The 22,174-nt window shown below is 38.1% G+C and overlaps 1 protein-coding gene across 8 annotated transcripts in view; it reads right to left on the bottom strand.

Annotated features, from left to right (window-relative positions):
* Positions 1 to 22,174, bottom strand: part of LOC109917844 (mitogen-activated protein kinase 9) — a 35,858-nt gene that overhangs the window by 3,127 nt on the left and 10,557 nt on the right. For 2 of the 8 annotated variants that reach the window (XM_048603404.1, XM_048603399.1), the window contains exons 2-6: positions 9,970 to 10,013; positions 7,631 to 7,708; positions 5,315 to 5,461; positions 1,434 to 1,563; positions 69 to 127 (exon numbers count right to left, since the gene is read on the bottom strand). In XM_048603404.1, the coding sequence (XP_048459361.1) occupies positions 69 to 127; positions 1,434 to 1,563; positions 5,315 to 5,436 (311 nt within the window). In that variant the 5' untranslated portion in view covers positions 5,437 to 5,461; positions 7,631 to 7,708; positions 9,970 to 10,013. Of the gene's footprint in view, positions 1 to 68; positions 128 to 1,433; positions 1,564 to 5,314; positions 5,462 to 6,882; positions 6,976 to 7,023; positions 7,060 to 7,630; positions 7,709 to 9,969; positions 10,014 to 22,174 lie in introns of those variants that run through there. The other 6 variants (XM_048603403.1, XM_048603398.1, XM_048603400.1 and 3 more) reach the window with 5 other exon arrangements.

Genomic DNA, 22,174 nt, shown 5'->3' with positions numbered 1-22,174 from the left:
TGAAGCTAACCCTTCTGAAGAAAATTTCATAATCTATTACCTTTGTCACATTTCACTCAAATACTTACACATCTTGGAATTCCTCTAAAGACTTTTGCGGTGTAAATACATTTAACAAACTAATAATCTGCAAGAAGAAATTTGAATGATCAGTTTAATGTAGAATTACCATGGTTTAATATATAATCCCAGGCTGCTCAACATGGACACTACAATATGAATCCTCAAAACGCAGTACTCATGTATTTTTATGAAACAAGGGAAAGCATTACATGCACCAGTTTTGCAGCAAAGGAATGTTGAAGTTGTGTGCGCATTTTAATGAGAAAGGTAACCTGAGTATTACACCATTTTAAACTCAGTAACTGAGAAGTTGAGTAAATTTGGCAATTTTATTCAAAATTATATAATACTTTCTTTGTCATTTAATACTAGTTGAATTAGAGGAACAGTTAATTATCCATTACACTACCATCATTAATTTAGTAATTTTCTTTAAACTTTACATATTTTTGCATGTTTATAGCTAGAAGCCTTAGTGACCCAATGATCTTTGCATGTTTATACTTAGGAAATAAAGGGAAGCAAGTGAATTCCTGCAAGCAATTTTAAACATTTTGAATAACATGTACATTTCAAAACACACTTGAATTTTGAACCCTAAATTGCACTGTGCACGTTTAGCATGATACTATAGTACAAAAAAAGTACAGTAAGTCCTTGCTTAAAGTTATCTTGTTTAACAATGTTTCACTTTAATGTTGGTGAATTAATAGGACTTGCAATCTTGTTGAGCATCATGAGATTTATTTTAATATTTCCCATGTAAACTAAATAGGACCATAAAATTTTGGAAGCAGGATTGCCAACCATGAAGATGGTGCCTGTACTGTAAGTAGCAAGTTACATTCTTTCATATTATTAAACCTATGAGTTTAATTTTCCAATATAGGAACTTTAGCAATGTTAAATTTTTCAATTTAGAGGGTATAACATTTGAATGTCTGTTTCTTTCCGAGAGGAAGGTTCTACATGTACTAACTGCAGTTTTAATACTGGTTTCATTTCAAATCATGACTCTCAGCCATAACTTTAAGTGAGGACTTACTGTAATACTTTCCTATTATTTTCCAAACAAACATCTCCTATTTTCTCAACTTAAAGAAATTACAAGCAACTGAAGGGTTCATATGTCTCCTTGCATTATTTTGTTTCAAGCAATATAGTTCCGTTTTGTTGGTTTATGTCTAAGCCAAAGTGTGAAGCAAACCACATACACGAGAAACAACTATGTATTATTTCATTGCACTAACTTTCTAATCCTACAGGTATAACTTAAATAATTCTGTATTACTGTAATTTCACATGCGATGCTCACCATCTTCACCTTGCTCGAGACAATGAAATATTACAAAAACCATTTCTCAACTTACATTTTTATGATTAACACACTTAAGTAGCACAAGCTCTCTGTAAGCTCTCTTGGCATGAGTTTGGTTCTGAAAAGGTCGACTGAGTTTCTTAACAGCAACACTTCCATCAAGTATACTATCATATGCAGCACTGCAATTTAAAAAAGTAGTAAGTAAAATTTTCTCCAACATACAAAAGCTGAGAAACAAAGCAAGATTTGTATTTTTCTATAGTGGCTAGCAGAACCAACTTCATAAATGGGAAAAATGACTTCTGAAGTTACGTTCCGGCATGATGTTTAGCATCACCCATTATAGGATAGGTGAGATTGTTGCTTTACCTACTGGATGACGTGAAATTCTCCGTGTAAGTAAAGAAAATTCAAGGATAAGTAAACAAAACTATTACATGGTTGTTATAAACAACTAGGAAAAATATTTAGTCATTCAAACCAAAAACAAAAACATTGTCAGTTCTTAACTCCGATGGGAAATTGCATTGTTATTTTAGGTGACAGGTTGCTGAATGTGAACCTATTTGCAAGGATTTCAACGACTAAAAGTAGAGGTGGGAACAAAAGATGCTTCTGTTCAGACGAAGCTTCTGACAAGGGAAAATTTGTAAAGCAAGAGAGAAAGGTTAAAGCCACATAGTAGTATAGAAATTTTGTTCAAGTTTAGCAAAGTAAGGGAATGGGACAGTGTGTTTAATGAGATTTAGTAATCTTGTTGTGAATTAATGAAAAAGCCAAAGGGGAAAATTGGAAGTTTAACTGAATATAAGGGGTCTGGTTGCTTTGATAATAATGCATGACACAAGGACAACAGTGATGAAGAATCTTGATTCATATGATCAAGCAGCAAAATCAGTTTGGGTAGAGTTAAGCAATAAAAAGATGCCAAAAGCAATGGTGCTAGTTATTTGTATGTCTGTAGTACAGTAGCCATACTAATGGACAGAGTATTGATGAAAAAGTAAAAGGAGTTCTGCAAAGGTAATGCAATAATCATAGGGGAATTAAATCAAACAAATCAAATTGGTAGATGCAGTTTGGAAGAGCACCTTATCGAATGCATTCTCTAGAGTTTTGAAGGATGAGAGGTGATCTCATTCAAATTTATAAAATACTTAAAAAGGGATAGACAGGGTAGATAATTCCCCTGAAACGAGGTCTAGAATTAGGGGGCAACATTTAAAAATATGTGGGATACTACTTAGTTCTGAGATGGCTGAAGAAGTTCAGTTTGTATGTTTGAAGTACAGATTGATAGATTTGATTAGTAATGGCATGCAGAGTCATTCAGATGGGTAAAGGGCATTGACATAATTAATCAGCCATAATTGCATTGATTGGCAGGGTAGGCTCGAAGGATTGAATGGCCTATGCCTGTTCTTAGGAGGCAAACTAGGAAACAGACTATTTCTAGTGTAAAGATATTGGTTAATTATTAATTTCATATCAAGAGTTCCCTGGGAAAGAGTAATCTTGGTATGATAAATTTTACATCAAGTGCAAGAATGACACGCTTCTGCGTTAAACTTAAATAAAGACATTAACATAGGAATGAGAGAAGCATTAACCAATATGGATTGGACAATTAGGTTGAAAGTTATGATGGCAAATAAGCAGTAGTAAAATATTTCAATTCTCAAAATATTATTGCAATTTTCCAAAAATCTTGGGATCCTAGAGGAGTTGTTGTTTGGAGAATTATTGTAACTTCAAAAAAAAAAAAATCCTTGGATTCTGGAGAAGTACCAGAGGATTGGAAAACTACCAATGCAACACTCCATTCAAAAAAGAGGAAGAAAAACAAACAGTGGGTAACTGTAGGCTGATTAGCCTAACATCCAATGTTGGAATCAAATTATTAAGGAAGTAATAGCAGAACATTTGGAAACTCAAACTAATCAAACAGAGTCAGCACAGCTTCATGAAAGGGAAATTGTGTCTGACTAATTTATTAGTTTTTTTTTGAGGAAGTCTCAACCAGGGTGGATTGAGGGGAAATCGGTAGATGTGCTGTATTTGAACTTCCAGAAGGCATTTGACAAGGTACTTCACAAAACGTTAAGCTACATGAGCCCATGGTGTTGGAGGTAGTATGTTGGTATGGAGAGAGAATTACTTAACGTGCAGGAAATAACGAGCTTTTCCAAGCTGACACCCTTGAACCAGTGGGGCTTGACAGGGAACAGTGCTGCGACTACAAATACAATATATATTGATGATTTGCAGGAAGGAAGCTAATGGACAGTAGCCAAATTTACAGACAACTCAAAAATAGATACGAAAGCAAGTTGAACGATGGATACGAGCAGTTTACAGAAAGATGCTGATAGTTTCAGTAGGTGGGCTAAACAGTTGGCAAGGGGAGTATAATATAACATGGGAAACTGAAGTTGATCGCTCTGGAAGGGAGAACAAGAGAGTAGACCATTATTTAATGGAAGAGAAATTGCAGAAAGCTGCAACACAAAAGCACTTGGGGTGCTTGTGCACAAAACAAAAAGCTAATGCACAGGTGCAGCAGGTGATAAGGAGGGTGAATGGAATACTGGCCCATATTTCAAGGGGGTTGGCGCTTAAAACTAAGAAGTTGTAGTAGAACTGTAGAAGGCGCTGGTGAAATCATATCTGGGATACCATTAGCAGTTTTGCAACATTTCTCCCCTATTTCATTGAAGGCAGTTCAAAGAAGGTTTGCTAGGATGATCACTGGTACGGAGGATTATCTTCTGAGCAAAGGTTAAACAGATTGGGACTCTACGCATTTAAATTTAGAAGAATAAGAGGCGATCTCATTGAAACATATAGGATTCTGATGGGCTTGACAGGATTAATGCCCTCATAGAAGACTCTAAGACCAAAGAGCATAGTCTCGGAATAAAGGGGCACCAATTTAAAACTAAGATGAGGAAAAACAACTTCCTTCAGAGAGGAATGTGTCTTTGGAACTCCCTGCCACAGAGAGCTGTGGGGGCAAAGTCCTTGTGTATATTAAGGCGGAGATAGATAGATTCTTTAGCGGTAGGAGAATCAAGCATTGAGAAAAATGCAGGAAAGTGGACGTGAGGAATGTCGAATCAGCTATGATCTTCTTGAATGGGCTCAAGATGTTGAATGGAGTACTCTAGTTCCTACTTCTTAGGTCTTATGGCAAGGTCTTAAAAAAAAACAGAAAAATAAAAACTCCATTAAATTGTTTTTGACTTAAGATTTTAGCAGCCAATGAAAGATAACCAAAAGTTTTTGAGAGCGCAAAAACAGGAACAACAGTAGCAGCCAGAATTGGACTTGGGCAGGCCAGAAATTCACCTCACTGGCCAGCATACTTGTCCCTCCCACTCCATTCTGCTTTTGGACCATTTTTGTGGAGGCTTGATAGTGACCAGAAGGACAATAATCAGTCTCTTTAAGAGCCTGACAACAAATTAAAGGGGCGAGCTGGTATTTTTCAATTTGCTTTTGGGTTCCCACACTAGCATGGGCCAATTTAGATTCCAACTGATTTTTAGAGCATGAATGCTGAATATATTTTCTTCAATAAAAGGTTTAAAAACTTGGAGAATAAATGCCTTCATGACAAAGCATCCTCTTACGGACTTTCCATACTGCTCAAGCTGGAAGGCCTCTGAAAGAGTCTGAGTACAGATATGAAAAATGGAGTAAGGGAGGTAGAAAAGAACACACAATAGAGCAAGACAGAGGATGTATATAAAAGACAAGTGATAACTGTGAACATGAAAGAAATTAGTGAGTAGAGAACAATGCAGACTCTCTCTTTCATAAAATCAGTCAAAAGACAATCCAATTCATATATATAGCCAATTTTTATAGACTTTTTGCTATTAAATTTTATATATGGATATTACAGCTAGATAGTGTAGACCTACTTACCAGACAATTCCCTGAGCCCCTGAACCTATTGGCTTCAATGCCTGATAACGCTTGAGAACAGTGAAGGTAGAATCACCAACTTGTACACTGTAGAATCCTGTCTCACTGTTAATTTCAGTCATGTTGTAGTGTTTTCTGTAACAGAATCTATAACAAAAATGCTAGCCAACAGGTGAATATTTCTTTCTTAAGGTTCTGACCAAACTAATTGTATTAAAAAGAGTCCTTTACAACAATTTCTAAACTTCATTTCAAGATTTTGTATTGTAAAAATGATATGTTCTACATTTCCTCAAGTGACTAACGCAATTCAGCTAGGTTAGCAATGTCACTGGAATGAACAAAAAAATTGTGATGTTTTATTTCATCAAACTGACCACACCTCACATTCAACTATAATAAATCAACAACTTGAAACCTATAATATCTTATTTCCCCACCCCAAAAATCCGTGGTCATAATCTAAAATGCCTACATAAATGTACAGTATAATGCAATTAAACCTCCCCCAAGTAGTGGCACATTAGGTCAAGTTACTATAGTCTAAGAGGACCATACATCTGCTCTCTCATTACAGACACGCAAGTGGCAGTGGCTTAAACTGACGGTCACAATGCCTCAGGTGAGGGGCGAGGTCAAGCAGTTGGGACCTTCATCGTGACCTCAGCTGATATGGGAACCATATCCAAGCTGTGGCATCACTCTGCATTACAAATCAGTCATCCAACCAACTGTGCTAACTGACTGCCACATTAATGTACAGGCTTGCATTAGAAAGGCTGTAGGGAGGAGCCTGGGAACTATAGCCTGGTGAGTCTGACATCAGTGGTGGCTAAGTCATTAAAGGGGATTTCAGAGAGAGGATATACATGCATTTGGAGAGGTAGGCACCGATTAGGGATAGTCAGCATGGCTTCCTGCTTAGGAAATTGTATTGTTATTTCTATCATGATTTGAGTTTTTGAGGATGTAACCAAAAAGACTGACGAGGGCAGAGCAGTAGACATTGTCCAATGGACTTTAACAAAACCTTTGACAAGATTCTGCATGGTAGATTGATTAGTAAAGTTAGATTACATTGTATCCAGTTGACAAGCTCTCCCTGAATCCAAAACTGGCTTGATGAGTGGAGAGGGTGTGGTGGCGGAGGGTCATTTTTTGGCTTGGAGGCCTGTGACCAGCGGTGTTCCACAGGAATTAGTGCTGAGTCCACTGTGTTTGTCACTTACATAAATGATTTGTCTAGAATTTTGGAGGCACAGTGAGTAAGTTTGCAGATGGCAGCAAAATTAGTGATTATAGTTGACAGTGTCATCCTAAATAACCTTCTTCAAAGGAATCTTGATCAACTGGGCCAATGGGCTGAGCAGTGGCAGATGGAGTTTAATTTGGGTAAATGCAAGATATTGCATTTTGGTAAAGCGAACAAGGGCAGAACTCATACAGTTAATAGTGGGGCTCCAGGTAGTGTTGTCGAACAGCGAGAACTAGGAGGTTCAGGTACACAGTTCTTTGAAAGTTGCATCACAGATAGACAGGGTGGTTAAGAAGGTATTTAACATGCTTGCCTTCATTGCTCAGACCACTGAGTATGAGTTGTTGAGGTTGCACAGGGCGTCAGCGAGGTCAGTTTTGGAGTACTTTGTACAGTTCTGGTCACCCTGCGATGGGAAGAATATGGAATTGGGCAGGGTTCAGATAAGACTTACCAGAATGTTGCCAGGACTGGATAGTTTGAGTTATAGGGAGAGGCTGATAGGCTGAGTCCTTTTTCACTGGAGCATAGGAGTTGAGGGGTGACCTTATAGAGATTGATAAAATCATGAGAGGCACAGATAAGGTGAATAGCAAAGGTCTTTTCCCTAGAGTGGACAAGTTCAAAACCAGGGGACATAATTTTAACGAGACAGGAGAAAAGATTTAAAAGGGATCTGAGGGGCAACATTTTTACACAGTGGTTCATATGTGGAATGAACTGCCAGACAAAGTGGTAGATGCAGGTACAGTCACAACATTTAAAAGACATTTTAAATGACAGGTATATAAATAACAAAGGTAACTTGGTCGGCATGAATGAGTTGGGACAAAGGATCTGTTTCCATGCTGTATGACTCTATGACTTTGTAAGAACTAAGTCATCCTGGATCTGATTCTTTCAGTCTCAGAATGATGTCAAGTCATTTGGATAATTCATCATTTGGTCCCAATTTTTAAAATCTGTAACTGTGTGGGATTTGAGTCAGTGTTAAAATCTCACACTCTACGTCTAAATAGATGTTAAGCATTCATATACAATAGAAAATGTGCATTTCATACCTACATTTCCGGTGCCAATTTTATATTTGCCAGAAAATCTTGACTTGAAATTGCAAGAAACTTCCCATCTTTTCCCTTCTTGGAGGGAAAATAACTATTACTTTGAATAATGGTTATTGCAAAACAGCAACAATAAGAGGAGCTGGAAAGAGGTTATGCAATAATTACGGAGGATTTTAATCTTTATAACAATTGTTAGAATAGTGGTTGAAACCAAAATGTAGGTTTTCCTAACATTTTAAGCACAATAAAGATTTTGTATGGAAAATACTAAACCTCCAGTAGCAATTAGATAACAATGTAAAGGTAAAGTCACTACGGTTTTACTAGACCATAGGGCTGCACTCTCGGAGAGAGATGACTGTCATAGTTTAATCCAAGGGTCACCAGGCCTCAGGTAAGAAATGAGGAGGAGAATTTTTCATGGTACCTTCAGCTAATGCAAGAATTTAACCCACATTCTTGGCCTCACATTGCATTACAAACTAGCTGTCCAGGTAATGAAGCTAAACCAGTCTGGTTTAAGTACCACAAATAATTATTTGGACAGGCAACACTGGAGACCTTTTCAGCAGATCTATCACACTTTCTGACACCATTAAAAAAATGCCACCATTATTCTATGATTGCAACTGGCAGTAACAAAAGATCACAGAATGAAGCCTGACTTCATAGTCTACAAGTTTTGTTTTCTCAATTCAGTTACCATGGTGGTCAGTCAACTGAGTTGAGTCACAAGAGACTGCAAATACATTTGAAAAGAGATTAAAATTTATTACATAAAGGAAAATTACAAACTAAGAAAATTTGAAAAGATCAATTAAAAAGCAAAAGAAAGAGGCCGATCTTTTATTCCCAGATAATCCTTGAGGCAATCTACCCTAGTCAATTATGACTCTTATTCTTCACGAAGATTTCTTACTCAACTGAGGAGATCACAAGCAGTGCCCTTTTGACAAATTTCTGCACATTCACCAGCTGTGATTTTCTCAGTTGCTATCTCTCCCAAAGACACTCAGAAAATAACTCACTTTTCTTTACTACTCTGTAAGCAAAGCTCAGTTTTATTCCCCCAACCCTGTCTACTTTGACTGCTATAACAACTGAAGACTTCTTTCCATCTCTGATAGCCTAGACAATGCCAAAACTGAATTACTGGTATTCTTCTACTGGTACACCTTTTCTTTTGAGCTGCACCTGCTTCTGATCTCTTTCTGAAGATAGCAAAAATCCAATTTAGTAAAGATTTCAGCAACTTTCTCACCAGGGAGCTTAACTAGTTATTTATCTTAAGTCTCACAATTTCTTAGAAATGCTGTTTTGATGCACTGCTTAAAAAAGGTTCAACTGTTAAAAATAGTCTTCAAAGAATCAAAAAAAAATTCTCTACTTTAGAACCCAAATAAACTATCACTCCTCTCAAGCCTCCTGCCTTTCTCTACTGTACAGCCAGCAAAGCTTAAACCACCTCCTCCAACTCAAATCTTCAAATAAAATCCACCTATCCAACCTCTATGATCCCAAGTTTGAGTAAAAATTCCAAAATGAGCAAGGGTGAATTATTGTAATGTCAAACTACTGTCCATTGTCCCCAGCACACTGATTCAAATTTTGTGTCTGAAATCAGCAATGTGCTGACTTTGATCTGTGATGTTACTCACTCAGTCATGTTTGCTCAAAAGGAATATTTTGAATATTACTACCTTGAGGTTTCCCAACTAAAGCATTGTCTGAAATGCGATAGCTACAATGTAATTTAGAAACATGAACGAATACTTAAATTCAAACCTATACTCAAAATTAACCATGTCATTGTATTTCTAATACTATATTTAACTGGCTAGAAATTTCCTGCAGCTGCTCCTACTTTATCATGAACTTTGCCAGAAAAAAAATTCCAGTTACACGAACCAACATGAGATCTTCAAAATATACCAGGTAATACTGACTGCATGACTGCTTTTATTTTTAAACTCAAAACAATCCACTTTTTCTTCAAATTATATTTGCACCTAACGATATTTCAGCTTGTGATTTTTAAATGCAATGAATACAAACTGAAGAATTATTTTATGAAAATTTTGAATTGAAGTGTCTTATTATTTGCAGGTTTGTGGCAAAAAAATTTGGACTCTTGTGAAAAAACAACTCTGGTTCACTGCAATCTTCAGGGAACGAAATCTCACATTTTCAAGATTGCAGTACAGCGTGCCAAAGCAAAAAACACTACACATGAAGAAGGGCCATCAAATGCAGTTGACAGCACTGCTGAAAACCCGACAACAAATAAAAGAAAACAGTTTGCACAGCTGCAATTTTAAGGAAGACATAAAACTTACTTAATTTCCACGAGACTGCTTTACTCTTTCTGGACAGCAAGATTCTAAAGAAATAACATAAATAATGAATTTTAGGGCCAATTTAAACAATTTAGGCATTTTAACAACTAGTAGTGAAAGACCATTACCAAAGGACTTTAGTGTTTCAAAGCTACGCCCTCTCAGTAGCTGAATAGACTGCTCTTGTTGTCAAACAAGCATCTACAGCAACATGACTGGCTACATGCTATAAAAACAGGATACCCCTTTGCATGCTACTGAACTTCATGATGCCAAACAGGGTTATGCCAACAGACCAATTCGGGCAAGAACTAAAACAAAATTCTAATAACATAGTACTAGATCCCAGGTGACTCTAATTTGGAAAACTTGTATACCATGTTCCTGCGTATACTAGACTTTAAAAGGAAGAGTAATGATGAGGCTGAAAGAATGGACACTCATTTTGAGATTTTGAAAAATAAAGGAAAATTGAACCAAGTCAAGCCACAGATACTAAATGAAGAATAGCACTATTTCACAAAAAACAACATTTAACTTACTTTTGAAAACAAAATTATTGGGTCTGATACAATGTTATGTGCCATCTGACACGACGTTGCTGTAAAGCCTGATGTGGTTTAGGTTCTTAATGGGACCCTCAGTAAATAATCATAAACATCTCTGCGTTCAAATAAACAAATGCTCAATTTGTTCTTGCACTTTCAAAATTGCAAAAATCTAATGGGATGCAGCTTTTTAAGTAAGTGGATATAAACACCTACTGTCAAACCCATATAAAATCAATGGCATGGTTCAATTAGAATTGTCCAGTTTTGAAGCCTAGCTTAGGAAAGCTATCAAGAGAAAACAGAGCATTAGAATTAAAGATAGCATAGAACACTTTGATTAGGAGTACGATTTAGTTATGAAACCCGAGAGGACCACGAGTTACCTTCATTCAACTATTAAAAGGTGAACAAGAGAATGACACCGCTGCGGTGTGGTGCCGTGGCGAGTATTATGAAGGGCTTTATTAAAGTTCATAGGGATAATTATTTCCACTGAATGGGCAGTCAATAAATAGGTGACATACATTTAATAATCAAAAGAACAAAAGGAAAATACAGGAGAATTTTGTTCAAAGGCGTGTTACCTGATCAGTGATAACAGCAGAATCCATTTTAAAAATAGTTTTGAATTAAACAAAGAGGTATATAAGGGAAATCTTGTGGGGCCTGAACAACTTAGGATTTGGTGAAAAACATGGCAGAATTGTGACTGAAGTCCAGTGGGGCCCATTTTGACGTGGGGAGAAAGTCACTGCATTTTTGAGCTAAGTTTTGGGCATCTAAGCAAGATTCATGCTTGGCAGGAGCAAGTTGCTTAAAAAGGGAAATTTTTGCTTGTTAACAAGATTTTTGATATGCAACTTCCAATCTTACAGCCCACCACAAGGAAACTGGACACCAAAAATTCTCGACATCTTGATTTTTGACAACAGATGTCAACATCTCAGGGCACACTCCATTACCACCAGCCCCACACATGTTCACAGACAATGGCATTACCCTCATAACCCATCTTCAATCCACTTACAGGGTGCTTTGGCACTTCAATGCTACAACTCAGAGCACAACAGCAACTAGCAATGCAATGATGCATTTGTGGTCGGAGCAAGCAACCAGCTCACAAACTGGACCGAGGTGCATCTCCTGCATCTTCACTTAGTGTTGAGTCAGTCAAATCAAATGCATGCATCATCCCTGCCTTGCCACTTTATGCCTTACCCCTCAGCCAAAGATTCAAGTTCACAGTGCTACTATATTGCCTGCCTTTATTTTAAAAAGATGGGATGTGGACATCATTGGGTATGTCAGCATTTATTGGCCATCCCTAACAGGCAAAAAGGTAATTAAGAATCATCTCATTGCTATGGGTCTAGAGTTTAATGTAGGCTATCCCAGATAAAGATGGCAGTCTTTGTTTTCTTTAAAGAAGGCAAAGCAAAGCCTTCCCTAAACAATTTAGGTTTATGCAACAATCAAATGTTTACATGGTCAACAGTCAGTTAGTTTTCTATTGCTAATTCAATTTTCACCATCTGTCATGGTGGGATTTGAACCCATGAGCCCGGAACATTCAGAGGGTTCTGGATTACTAGTCCAGTGACATTACTACTACACCACTGCCTCTAACACAAACACAAAGCCAGGAAGCTTTTCATGCTTGTCAACAGGCCTCAATCAAGACAGGAGATCTTTGGTCAGGGGGTCTTGGCAGTTTAAGTCAAGGGAAGCCTCCAATATTAGTCCAGGGGCTTGGACACAGTCAGCCAGCTGCTTGGGGTGGTCAGAGTCAGGATCCTCTTTTCAGAGGGGTTGAGGAGCCACATGTTGGGCAGCCCACCACTCATTGTGTCCTTCTGCCCTATTGTGGGCTGTATTCCTCTTGATGGGGGGGTGGGGTTTGTGACAGGTACTAAGGAAGATGAGAGTGGGTGGCACAGCTGTTATTTTTGGTGCTGACAGGGAGGTGTCTTAAGTGAGTGGTTAGACAGTGAAGGAGGCATACGGGGTTAGTGATGTCGGGTGTTGGTGGGGGCAAAATTGAGTAAGGGAAGATGCTGCATTTAGTAGTGAGAACAGTAGACCATGCATCTTGGTGGGAGGTGGGTACAGTAAAAGCTAGAGTGCGTGTGAGTTATCAGAAAGATGGTACCACTTGAGCCAGCAGAGTGAAGGTAGTCACTGACTTCCTTCCTACATTGTTGTACCTTCGACCAGATGACAGAGACGGCACTGACTCAGGTAGCAACCTTGCACCAGACCAGCATGTCTGATGTAGAGACCTCCACTGCCAGTCCTAGGGTTAGGGGAAGTTCAGCCTTCATATCACCAAGTCCACCAGGATCTCCAAGCATCTGCCCATAAAGTGGGGCACCAGTTTTTCTTTGTCTGCCCTACCTGGGGAAAATATCAGGAGTCAGGAAACGTACAGGACAGCTCCAAACTGATGGTGCTTGTCCGAGTGTACAACAGCCTTTTAAAGATGGCGCTGGTACCAGGAACACCAGTCCCTTCTAGAATATCCCAGCAGTAGTGAGCTGTTCTGGGTACAGTGCGTAGTAGGGTGGGGCTAAAATTGGGCAAAAGCAGCACCGGGGGGTCTAGATAGGTAGTTAACGAAGCAAGTTTGGCACCATATGGACAGAGGCCTTGCTAGGCCTTGCCTAACCTTTTACAAAACTGATAGCCAAAAAGCATAGCAAGTTTGAGGATTAGGAGAATTTTGGAATTCAAAGGATAACACTGAAATCTACAAATAAAGACACAATTACTATAAAGTATACACAAAGAAAGTTTCTGTGAGCAAATAAAAAAATACGCAGTGAGAGTCCATTAGAGGCAGGAAAAGAAACTTCATTCCCTATTTTATATCTGTCCTCAACCTAGTAGAAAATCCAGAAGAATGGCAGAGTTACAGAAACGTGACAGGTAATTAAAGAAGACAATTAGAAAAGTAAATGGTATATAATAGTCTTTATTACAAAGCGATTGAAGTACAAGAGTGAGGAAGAGTCACTGCAATCGCATAAGACTTCAGTCAGACCATACCTGGAGTAAAGTGCATAGCTTTGGTTTCTTCATCTAAGGAAGAGAATATGTGCTTTTGATGTAACACAAAATGATTTTCCTAGACTGATTCCTTTGATAAGGAGACTTTTCTGAAAAAGATTGAGTTGTCAAGGCAGATGATTTCTGGAATTTAAAAGAAATAAGGGAAGATTCACACAGTTCTGTTTTCTCAGGCAGGCAAGTCTAGAATAACATCTCATCCTCAGAATAAGATGTTGGCCATTGAGAATTGAATTCAGCAGACTTTTCTTCACCCTAAAGATTGTGAAGCTTAAATTCTAATCCTCAGACAGCTGTAGACATTCGAGTATATTCAAAGTAAAGATTCATAGAATTTTGGTTACTAAGAAAATTAATGGATATGAGAATATTTCAAAATGATGGAGTTTAAAATAGATGATCAAGGAATACCCCTGAAGTAGAGCAGACCTGAAAAATCCACTGGATTACTCCTGCTCCTATTTTTTACATCCTTACAGCTAATCACAATATTGTAAAACGTTGTTGTTCTATTTTATTTTTACCTTGACAGAATTGCAAAACTTGGATGAAATGCATAACTTCAAAAGGATATAGTGAAGTTGGAGTGGATGGATAGATGTTATTTGAAGCTCAATGTAGTGAAGTGAGGTGATGCATTTTGGTAAGAACAACTTGGACACAATTTAACATATGGGGTACAATTCAAAAGAAAGTGCAGGAGCAGAGGGACCTGGATGTTTAAGAGCATAGAACATTGAAAATGGCAAGAGAGGTGGAGACTGCAGTGAACAAAGCATAAAATATCCTGGGATTTATTAACAGGGACAAAGAGTACAAATGCAACATGATTCAGAACACAGACAACTATTAGACGTCAGCTGATTATAGGCATGCTGGAGGCAGAGGGTGGGTACAAAGGAAGATTTGACCAGCAACAATTTAGATGATTGGACTATGGAATGGTGACAAGTTGGGAATGACAATGGCCTTCTGTCTGCCATCAACTACGCAACTGGCTCACAGGTAACTGACCAGCTTGTGGATGTTTGGTGAGAAGTTATCAGAGTTTCAGAAAAGAAGGCGCTGTCCTTTACAGTAACAAAATGGCTCAATCCTGAAGAAAGCCATTTTATTTTCCCTCGCCAATTGTGTAAGCTGTGGTTTTTAAACAATAAGTCAGGGATGTTATAAGTACGAAGCAGACAGACTGTGCCTCTGACAATCAAAGTACCTGGAGAAGGGAGTTCAAGCAGCAGTATTCCTGACAAGCCAAAGAATCACTTCAGCATATCCTGTGCACAAGGACCCTTGAACTTCCTAAATAGAAACAAAAAAAACTGCGGATGCCGTAAATCAGAAACAAAAGCAGAAATTGCTGGAAAAGCTCAGCAGGTCTAGCAGCATCTGTGGAGGGAAATCAGAATTAACGTTTTGGGTCAAGTGACACTTCCTCAGGGAACCCTCTGAGGAACAGTCACTCAACCCAAAATGTTAACACAGATTTCTCTCCACAAATGCTGCCAGATGTGCTGAGCTTTTCCAGCAAGTTCTGTTTTTGTTGCCCTTGAACTGGCCTCCCTGTCTCTCTCATTCATAATGCTGTTTTTTTTGCATTTTTCTGTGTAGAATTTTCTAAGGGGGTGTTACAGCTAACTTATTGAAGCGAAAATACTGTGGATTCTGGCAATCTGAAATAAAGACAGAAGTACTGGAGGCACTCAGCGGGTCTAGAGAGAGGTTCTGAAAAAGGTTTATACCTAACTCAACTAATTATAATGTTAACAGTTCATTTTTTATTACTCACACCTAGAATCTGTTTATTTGTAATAAATAGCAATTCTTGTTTAGCACTAAAATCTGTCCTTGCCTTCTGTCAATCTGGGTCTAAACGACTGGTAAATTGGTGAATTTTACATGCTTGTGACAAATCCAGGAATAGCAGGGCTTGATTTCCAGAAATGCTATGCAATGAGGCGTGACAATTGGATTAGCTGGGACTGTGTTTTGGAGAAAAGGGGCTAAAAAGCTAAAAAGAGATCTGATAGAAGTCTTCAAAATTTTGAGGGGACTGGATTGAGAGAGAGAGAAACTATTTTGGCTCAAGATTTAAGAACTGGAAGGTGCAGATTTAGAATGATTTGCAAAAGTAGTAAACCCAAAGTGAGTAAAGAAACCTTCACGAGAGCAGTACAGGTCTGGAATAGACCACCTTGAAGTGTGGTGGAGGCAGTGTGAAGTGAAGTATTCAAGATAGCATTGGATGGTTACTTAAATAGAAACAACGTGCAAAGTTTGGGAAAGAAACGGAAAGAATGATATTAAGTCAGGATGTTCATTTGGAGAACGAGAGCAGACTCAATGGGCCAAATCACCACCCGTGTCATGGCACTTCAGTGATTCTGAAATTCAATTGCCAAGTTTAAACCAAAATGTTGCTCAGAGAAAAAAAAGATAATATTTTCTACAATCAGATCCATTTGTTGGCTTTATCTTCTTTATGCCAAAGAAAACCCGCAGATGATTAAAGGACAATAAATAGATTCAAGCTGCAATCAATATGTTTGCTTAGCATTCCAACAACCAGAACCATTATAGATTGCTCTTTCAGAGAGCTGTTGAAATGGGATAATGACCCCCTCATGCTACAAAATCTTTATGCTGCTGCTACAGCAAAAACTAGATGGAGCATGCAAAACAAAAGATGGTACCCAATCATATGAATAGTGCTGTCTCTTCAACGTTGATTGGTAACCAGTGGACACCATGCTTTTCAGCTCACATATATGATACATCAGCCTGCGATGCCAGCCATTCAAATTACAACTTCTACATTCTTATTTGCCTGTCTTTTGGTATTGCTATGATCCTTTTTAGATATTAACTTAAAAGCTTTCCTTATGATTATGCTTGTTTTACACAGGGACTAGAAGACTAGAACAGGCATAACAGGCTGAATGGTGCCAGAGTTGATTCTTCCCTACACCAGAACCAGCCTAATTTGTATGTAATTAAACAGTCTACTCATTCATTGCTTTTCTTGTCTTTTAAAAATGGAGTTCTGCTATAGATGTATCCATGGCACCACTTGACTGGCCCACTATTTTCACAAGGTCCAATTTTCTCATCCATTCTGACTACCCAAACACGAGCAATATTTAAACGCAATTCGCAGCCTGATCTCTGTGCTGTCAGTACTGTATCCTCCCATTCTGTATTTTAATAAAAATGATGACAAATATTTTCATGTGAAAAGAATCAATGTTTGCTTATGCTTGTTGTTCCCAAATAAGAGATCTCTGCAGAACACCTATTTTTTTTATACTTCACTGTCAAACAATGCATTAATTGATAAATTTTCTATCAGTTTCATCTGTTTACAAGTTCACAATCCAAATGTTCATTCCTATCCTGAAAATTATCTTGCTGCATTTTAAAGAATGTTTCTTAAAACTGGGTTCTCAATGTTCTTTAGATAGTAGGAACTGCCGATGCTGGAGAATCTGAGATAATAAGGTGTAGAGCTGGATGAACACAGCAGGCCAAGCAGCATCAGAGGAGCAGGAAAGCTGACGTTTCGGGTCGAGAAGGGTCTACAGCTCTACACCTTGTTATCTCAATGTTCTTTGTTCCCTGGATTTTTGACATCTTGAACAATGTTACAAATAAAGTCAAACTCCACAGGTATGGCCTCTGAGACACTCATCGTATTAGAGTTTCAAGCTTTCTGCAAAAGAAAAGAAGTGTTTATTCTACAGCACCTCTCTTGGGGCATTTTTTTTCCACTTGCCATATCAATCTTCATATATTGAATCACATATTTAACCTCTAACATGAACCTCATTTTTAAACCTCATTTGCAATGTTTTATTTTCCTTTAAGCTGAGTCAGCTAAAGTTTTACCATATATTCTATTTCAGTAATATAAGTCAGCAAGTTAGTTCAGTGGGTCCAGCAGCATCTGTATAGAGAAAGACACAGTTAATGTTGACTGTCATAAGCGTATAACCCTTCTTCAGAACCTGTCCAGACCTACTGAGTGCCTCCAGTACTTTCATCTTCATTTCGGATTTCCAGAATCCAAAGTATTTTGGTTTCAATAAGATAGCTCATTGTCCCGCCAAAGCAACTACCTCCTGTATTTCCTTCCTATTAATTTCAAGTCTTCATCTTATGTTGAGTTCTATTTCTTCCATTCATATTTGTTATTTCTGCAACACACTTCTGCATGTTATAGGTCATTTAAAAATAATCCTGGCCTTCACATTTTTTCAGACTCATTAAATCCAAGATTTCACAATTCAAGAGAACAAGGTGTAGAGCTGGATGAACACAGCAGGCCAAGCAGCATCAGAGGAGCAGGAAAGCTGACGTTTCTGGTCGAGACCCTTCTTCTTGCTCCTCTGATGCTGCTTGGTCTGCTGTGTTCATCCAGCTCTACACCTGGTTATCTCAGATTCTCCAGCGTCAGCAGTTCCTACTATCTCTTTCACGATTCAATCTGTTTTTCTGTCTTTTTGAACTGAAATGACAATAGTATGTGGAGCAAGTTGATCATGTTAGATTAGGGGATGTTACTTAAAAGGATGACCATGGAAAGACAATGGCAAACATTCAAAGAGCACTTGGGTGAACTGCACCAAGTTTGCATTCCTGTTTGGCACAAAAGTAAAATGGAAAAGGTAGCCAAACCATGGCTTACAGGGGTAAAGAGAGGCAGTACTAGTCTCGACAGGCATACAAATTTGCCAGGAAAAAAGACCTGAGTGGGAGCAATTTCAAACTCAGCAAAGAAGGACAAAGAGATTGATTAAGAAAGGGAAAATAGATTACAAGAGTAAGCTTACAAGGAGCATAAAAACTGACTGTAAAAGCTTCAAACATATAATTGAAAAAGCCTGAAGATAAATGTAGGTCCAGTACAGTCAGAAACTGGGGAATTTGTAATGGGGAAACAAAGAAACCGCTGACTAAATAAATGCATACTTTGGTTCAGTGTTCACAACAGAGGATGCAAATACCACATCAGAAGTGTTGAAGAACACAGTTTACTGAGAGGGAGGAACAAAAGGAAATCAGTATTGGTAGGAAAATAGTGCTGGGAAATTAATGGGATTGAAAGCAGAAAGATCCCCAAGGCCCTGACAAACTACATCCCTTGGTACTTAGAAAAGTGGCCCTGGAAACACTGGATGTATTCATGGTCATTTTCTAAAATTCTACAGGTTCTGAAACAGTTCCTACAAGTTCGAGGGTAGCTAACATAACCGCTCTTTTTAAAAAGACAAAAAACCAGTATCATTGGCAGGAGGGAAAATGCTAAATTTAATAGTCACGTACTTGGAAAATAGTGGCAGGGCCAGACAAAGTCAGCACAGATTTACGAAAGGGAAATCAAGCTTGACAAATCTAGTGGAATTTTTTGAGGATGTAACTAGTAGAGTTTTGGGTGAGTCAGTGGATGTGGTGTATTTGAACTTACAGAAAACTTTCAACAAAATCTGAAGTAAGACATCAGTGCATAAAATTAAAGCACATGGAATTGGGGTAGTGGATTGAAACGGATAGAAAACTGCTTGGCAGACAGGAAACAAAGAACAGGAATAAATGGGTCCTTTTCCGAAGTGACTAGTGGGGTACTGCAGAGATCAGTGCAAGCACCCCAGCTATTCAAACTACCTATTAAGGAAGACAAGGGAACTAAATGTAATATACCCAAATTTGTAGATTACACAAGCCTGGGTGGGAGGGTGTGCTGCAAGAAGAATGCAGACTTACTTCAGTGTGATTTGGACAAGCTGAATGAGTGGGCAAATGTATGGCAGATGCAGTATAATATGGATAAATGTGAGGTTATCTACTTTGGGAACAAAAACAAAGATTACTGAATGCCCATAAACAGAGACAAGAGTACGCAATGAGACCCAGGTGTTCTCCAACACCACCCACTGAAAGTAACCACGTATGTGCAGTTGGCGGTAAAGAAGGTATATGGTACATCGGCCTTCATAGTGAGGGGATTTGAGCACAGATGTCTTGCTGCAATTATCCTGGGCCTTGATGAGATCACACCAGGAATGATCTGTGCAGTTTTGGTCTCCTTATTTGAGAAAGGTTATTCTTGCCAAAAAGGGAGTGCAGTAAAGTTTTACCAGTTTGATTCCTGGAGGTGATAGAACTGACATATGAAGAGACACAAAATCAGTTAGGATTACATTCACTGGAGCTCAGAAGAATTTGGGGGTGTGGGGACAATCTCACAAAGGCTCAAAAAATCCTAGGAACTCGACAGTATGGATGCAGGAAGGATATTACTGATGACAGGGGAATCCGGAACCCTTGCAATCTAAGGTTAAGTGATGGATCAATTTGGACTGAGATGCTGAGAAATTTCTTCACCCAGGGACTGGGGAACCTGTGGAATTTACTACCACAAAAGCAATGATGGCCAAAACATTGTATTACTTCACAAAGGGGTCTTATACAGCACTTGGGGCTAAAGGGATCAAAGGACATAAGGAAAAGCAGGGAGGCTAGTGAGTTGGATGCTCAGCCATGATCATAATGATTGCTGGAGAAGGCTCTAAATGCTGAGTGGCCTACCCCTGCTCCTACTTTCTATGTTTCTATGCTCTCTGCTGCTCCAACTATAGATGTTAAAGGCTATTCTAATATTCAATAATACATCATTTCTCCATTCTGCATCTATTTCAATTTCTTAAATCTGCTGCTCAATTCCACAGACTATTTTGTAGTAGTCTGATTTGAATTAAAATCATTGATATTCATTTTATTATTGAGGCTCATGTCTCGATGGCAACCTTGAGCATGATTTCCAACTCTACGCTCCTTGGCTTATGACTGAACGACAACACCCAGCAGGCTATGACTATTCGTAATTTTTAAAATGCTAGTCTGATTGCTATAATTTCCTCACTGTTCGCTTTCAATCTTTTCCATATAGACCTCAGGCAATCACTCTACAACATGAACAACAGTACAAGTCAAAGTCATTTCAGGAAGCAACAAGGCAGATTAGTAGTATGGCAAATTGACACGTTTTGGGGAGAGAAGAGGAAGAGGAAATATATGCTAATAGGTAAAGTTAAACGAGAATACAGAAACAGAGTTTCAAATGCACATATTTAAAGGCAGGGCAAAAGAACATGGGACTGTAAGTTACAAGAAGCAGAATACAGCATTCAAGAAAACAGATAAATTATAAAAGCCCATGTTATGGCCATGTTGAGAATATTGCTTGCAGTTTTGGGTGCCCTACTTTAGGTAAGTTGTCAATGTGCTCAACAGATTTGCTCAAGGGTTTACTACCAGGTATGAGACCTTAGTTGCAAGAAGAAATTGGAGAACTTGTGGTTCTTTCATTAGAAAAATATGGTTCTTCAAAAGTAATCATGGATAAAGAGAGAGAAAAACAACTTGTACTCCTTGATGATTCAATAACCTGACAGCATGAATTTAACACCATTAAAGCAGCAAAAACAGCAGTAGCCAGGCCTTTTTTGAAAACAATATGTAGGGGTTCTTAGGACTTTATTAATAAACCTCGTAGTTTATTTGTTACAGATTTAAAACAAAATTTGATAAATTTTGGAAAATCTTTAGTGTTTACAAGGAAAGATCAGAGGAATGGGATGAAGTAAATAGCTCTTGGAGAACACTATAGATGAAATTGAGATAACGATTTTCTTGTGAAACTTTGTGAACAAGGAGTTGAAGAACTGTACAAAGAACAGATGTTAGAGTTCAAATAGATCCTTCTACTATATTTCAATTTTAAAACCTGAATCTTGATTAGCACACAAAAATCCACATTATCACACCTGCCCATGTTACATGGCAATACATTAGTCATTTCATTTCACTTCACATGGTATGGAGACAAATTAAAAATGAATTTTTACAATCAGGAAAAAAATTCAGTTACTAAACAAGCCATTTTCTTCTCAACAATTATGGGAAAGGGTTTCCTCCATTGTTATAAATCAAAATTTGCCTCTGCTCCAGTGAACTTAAATGAAGGTTAAAATCTGGCTCTCTTGTATGAAGGTAATTAAATTTGATTCGCATAGTGTAGAACCCTGCTTCTGTCCCAATGTACACTGCTAGAATCAGCAAACTACAGAAACCTGATTAATGCAAGTTCTGTGGTTGATGGCAATTTAAAAAATGTGTTTAAGAGCAGTTCTACTTTTAACAGAACTGAATTGCACTCTCCACCTAATGCAACAGAATTTTGAAATAATCAAATACAAAAATGAATTTTCACCTGCAAGATAAACAATTAGCACTTCCCACTCTATGTGGCTAAGTCCCACATTTATATTATTCATTATTCTCCATCTCGGTGCTTTTGATAACATTCTCTGCATTCCATTTATCTAATCACAACCACATCATCCTTTTCACATTTTAACATTAATTTGCCTAAAATCTTTAACAGAAACTTGCTAATTTCAACACCAGACATTCACTCAATTGTTCTATCACTCCACTTGAGTGGTGTGGGTAAGAGTGAGAGAGGTTGGGGGGGGGGGAAAAGAGTGTGCTGGAGATGCGGACACCAAGGATGGGGGGGGAGGAAGCAACAG

Source organism: Rhincodon typus, chromosome 12, assembly GCF_021869965.1.
Source record: "Rhincodon typus isolate 14 chromosome 12, sRhiTyp1.1, whole genome shotgun sequence".
NCBI classification, from domain to species: Eukaryota; Metazoa; Chordata; class Chondrichthyes; order Orectolobiformes; family Rhincodontidae; genus Rhincodon; species Rhincodon typus.
This window is presented reverse-complemented; position numbering and strand designations above follow the sequence as displayed.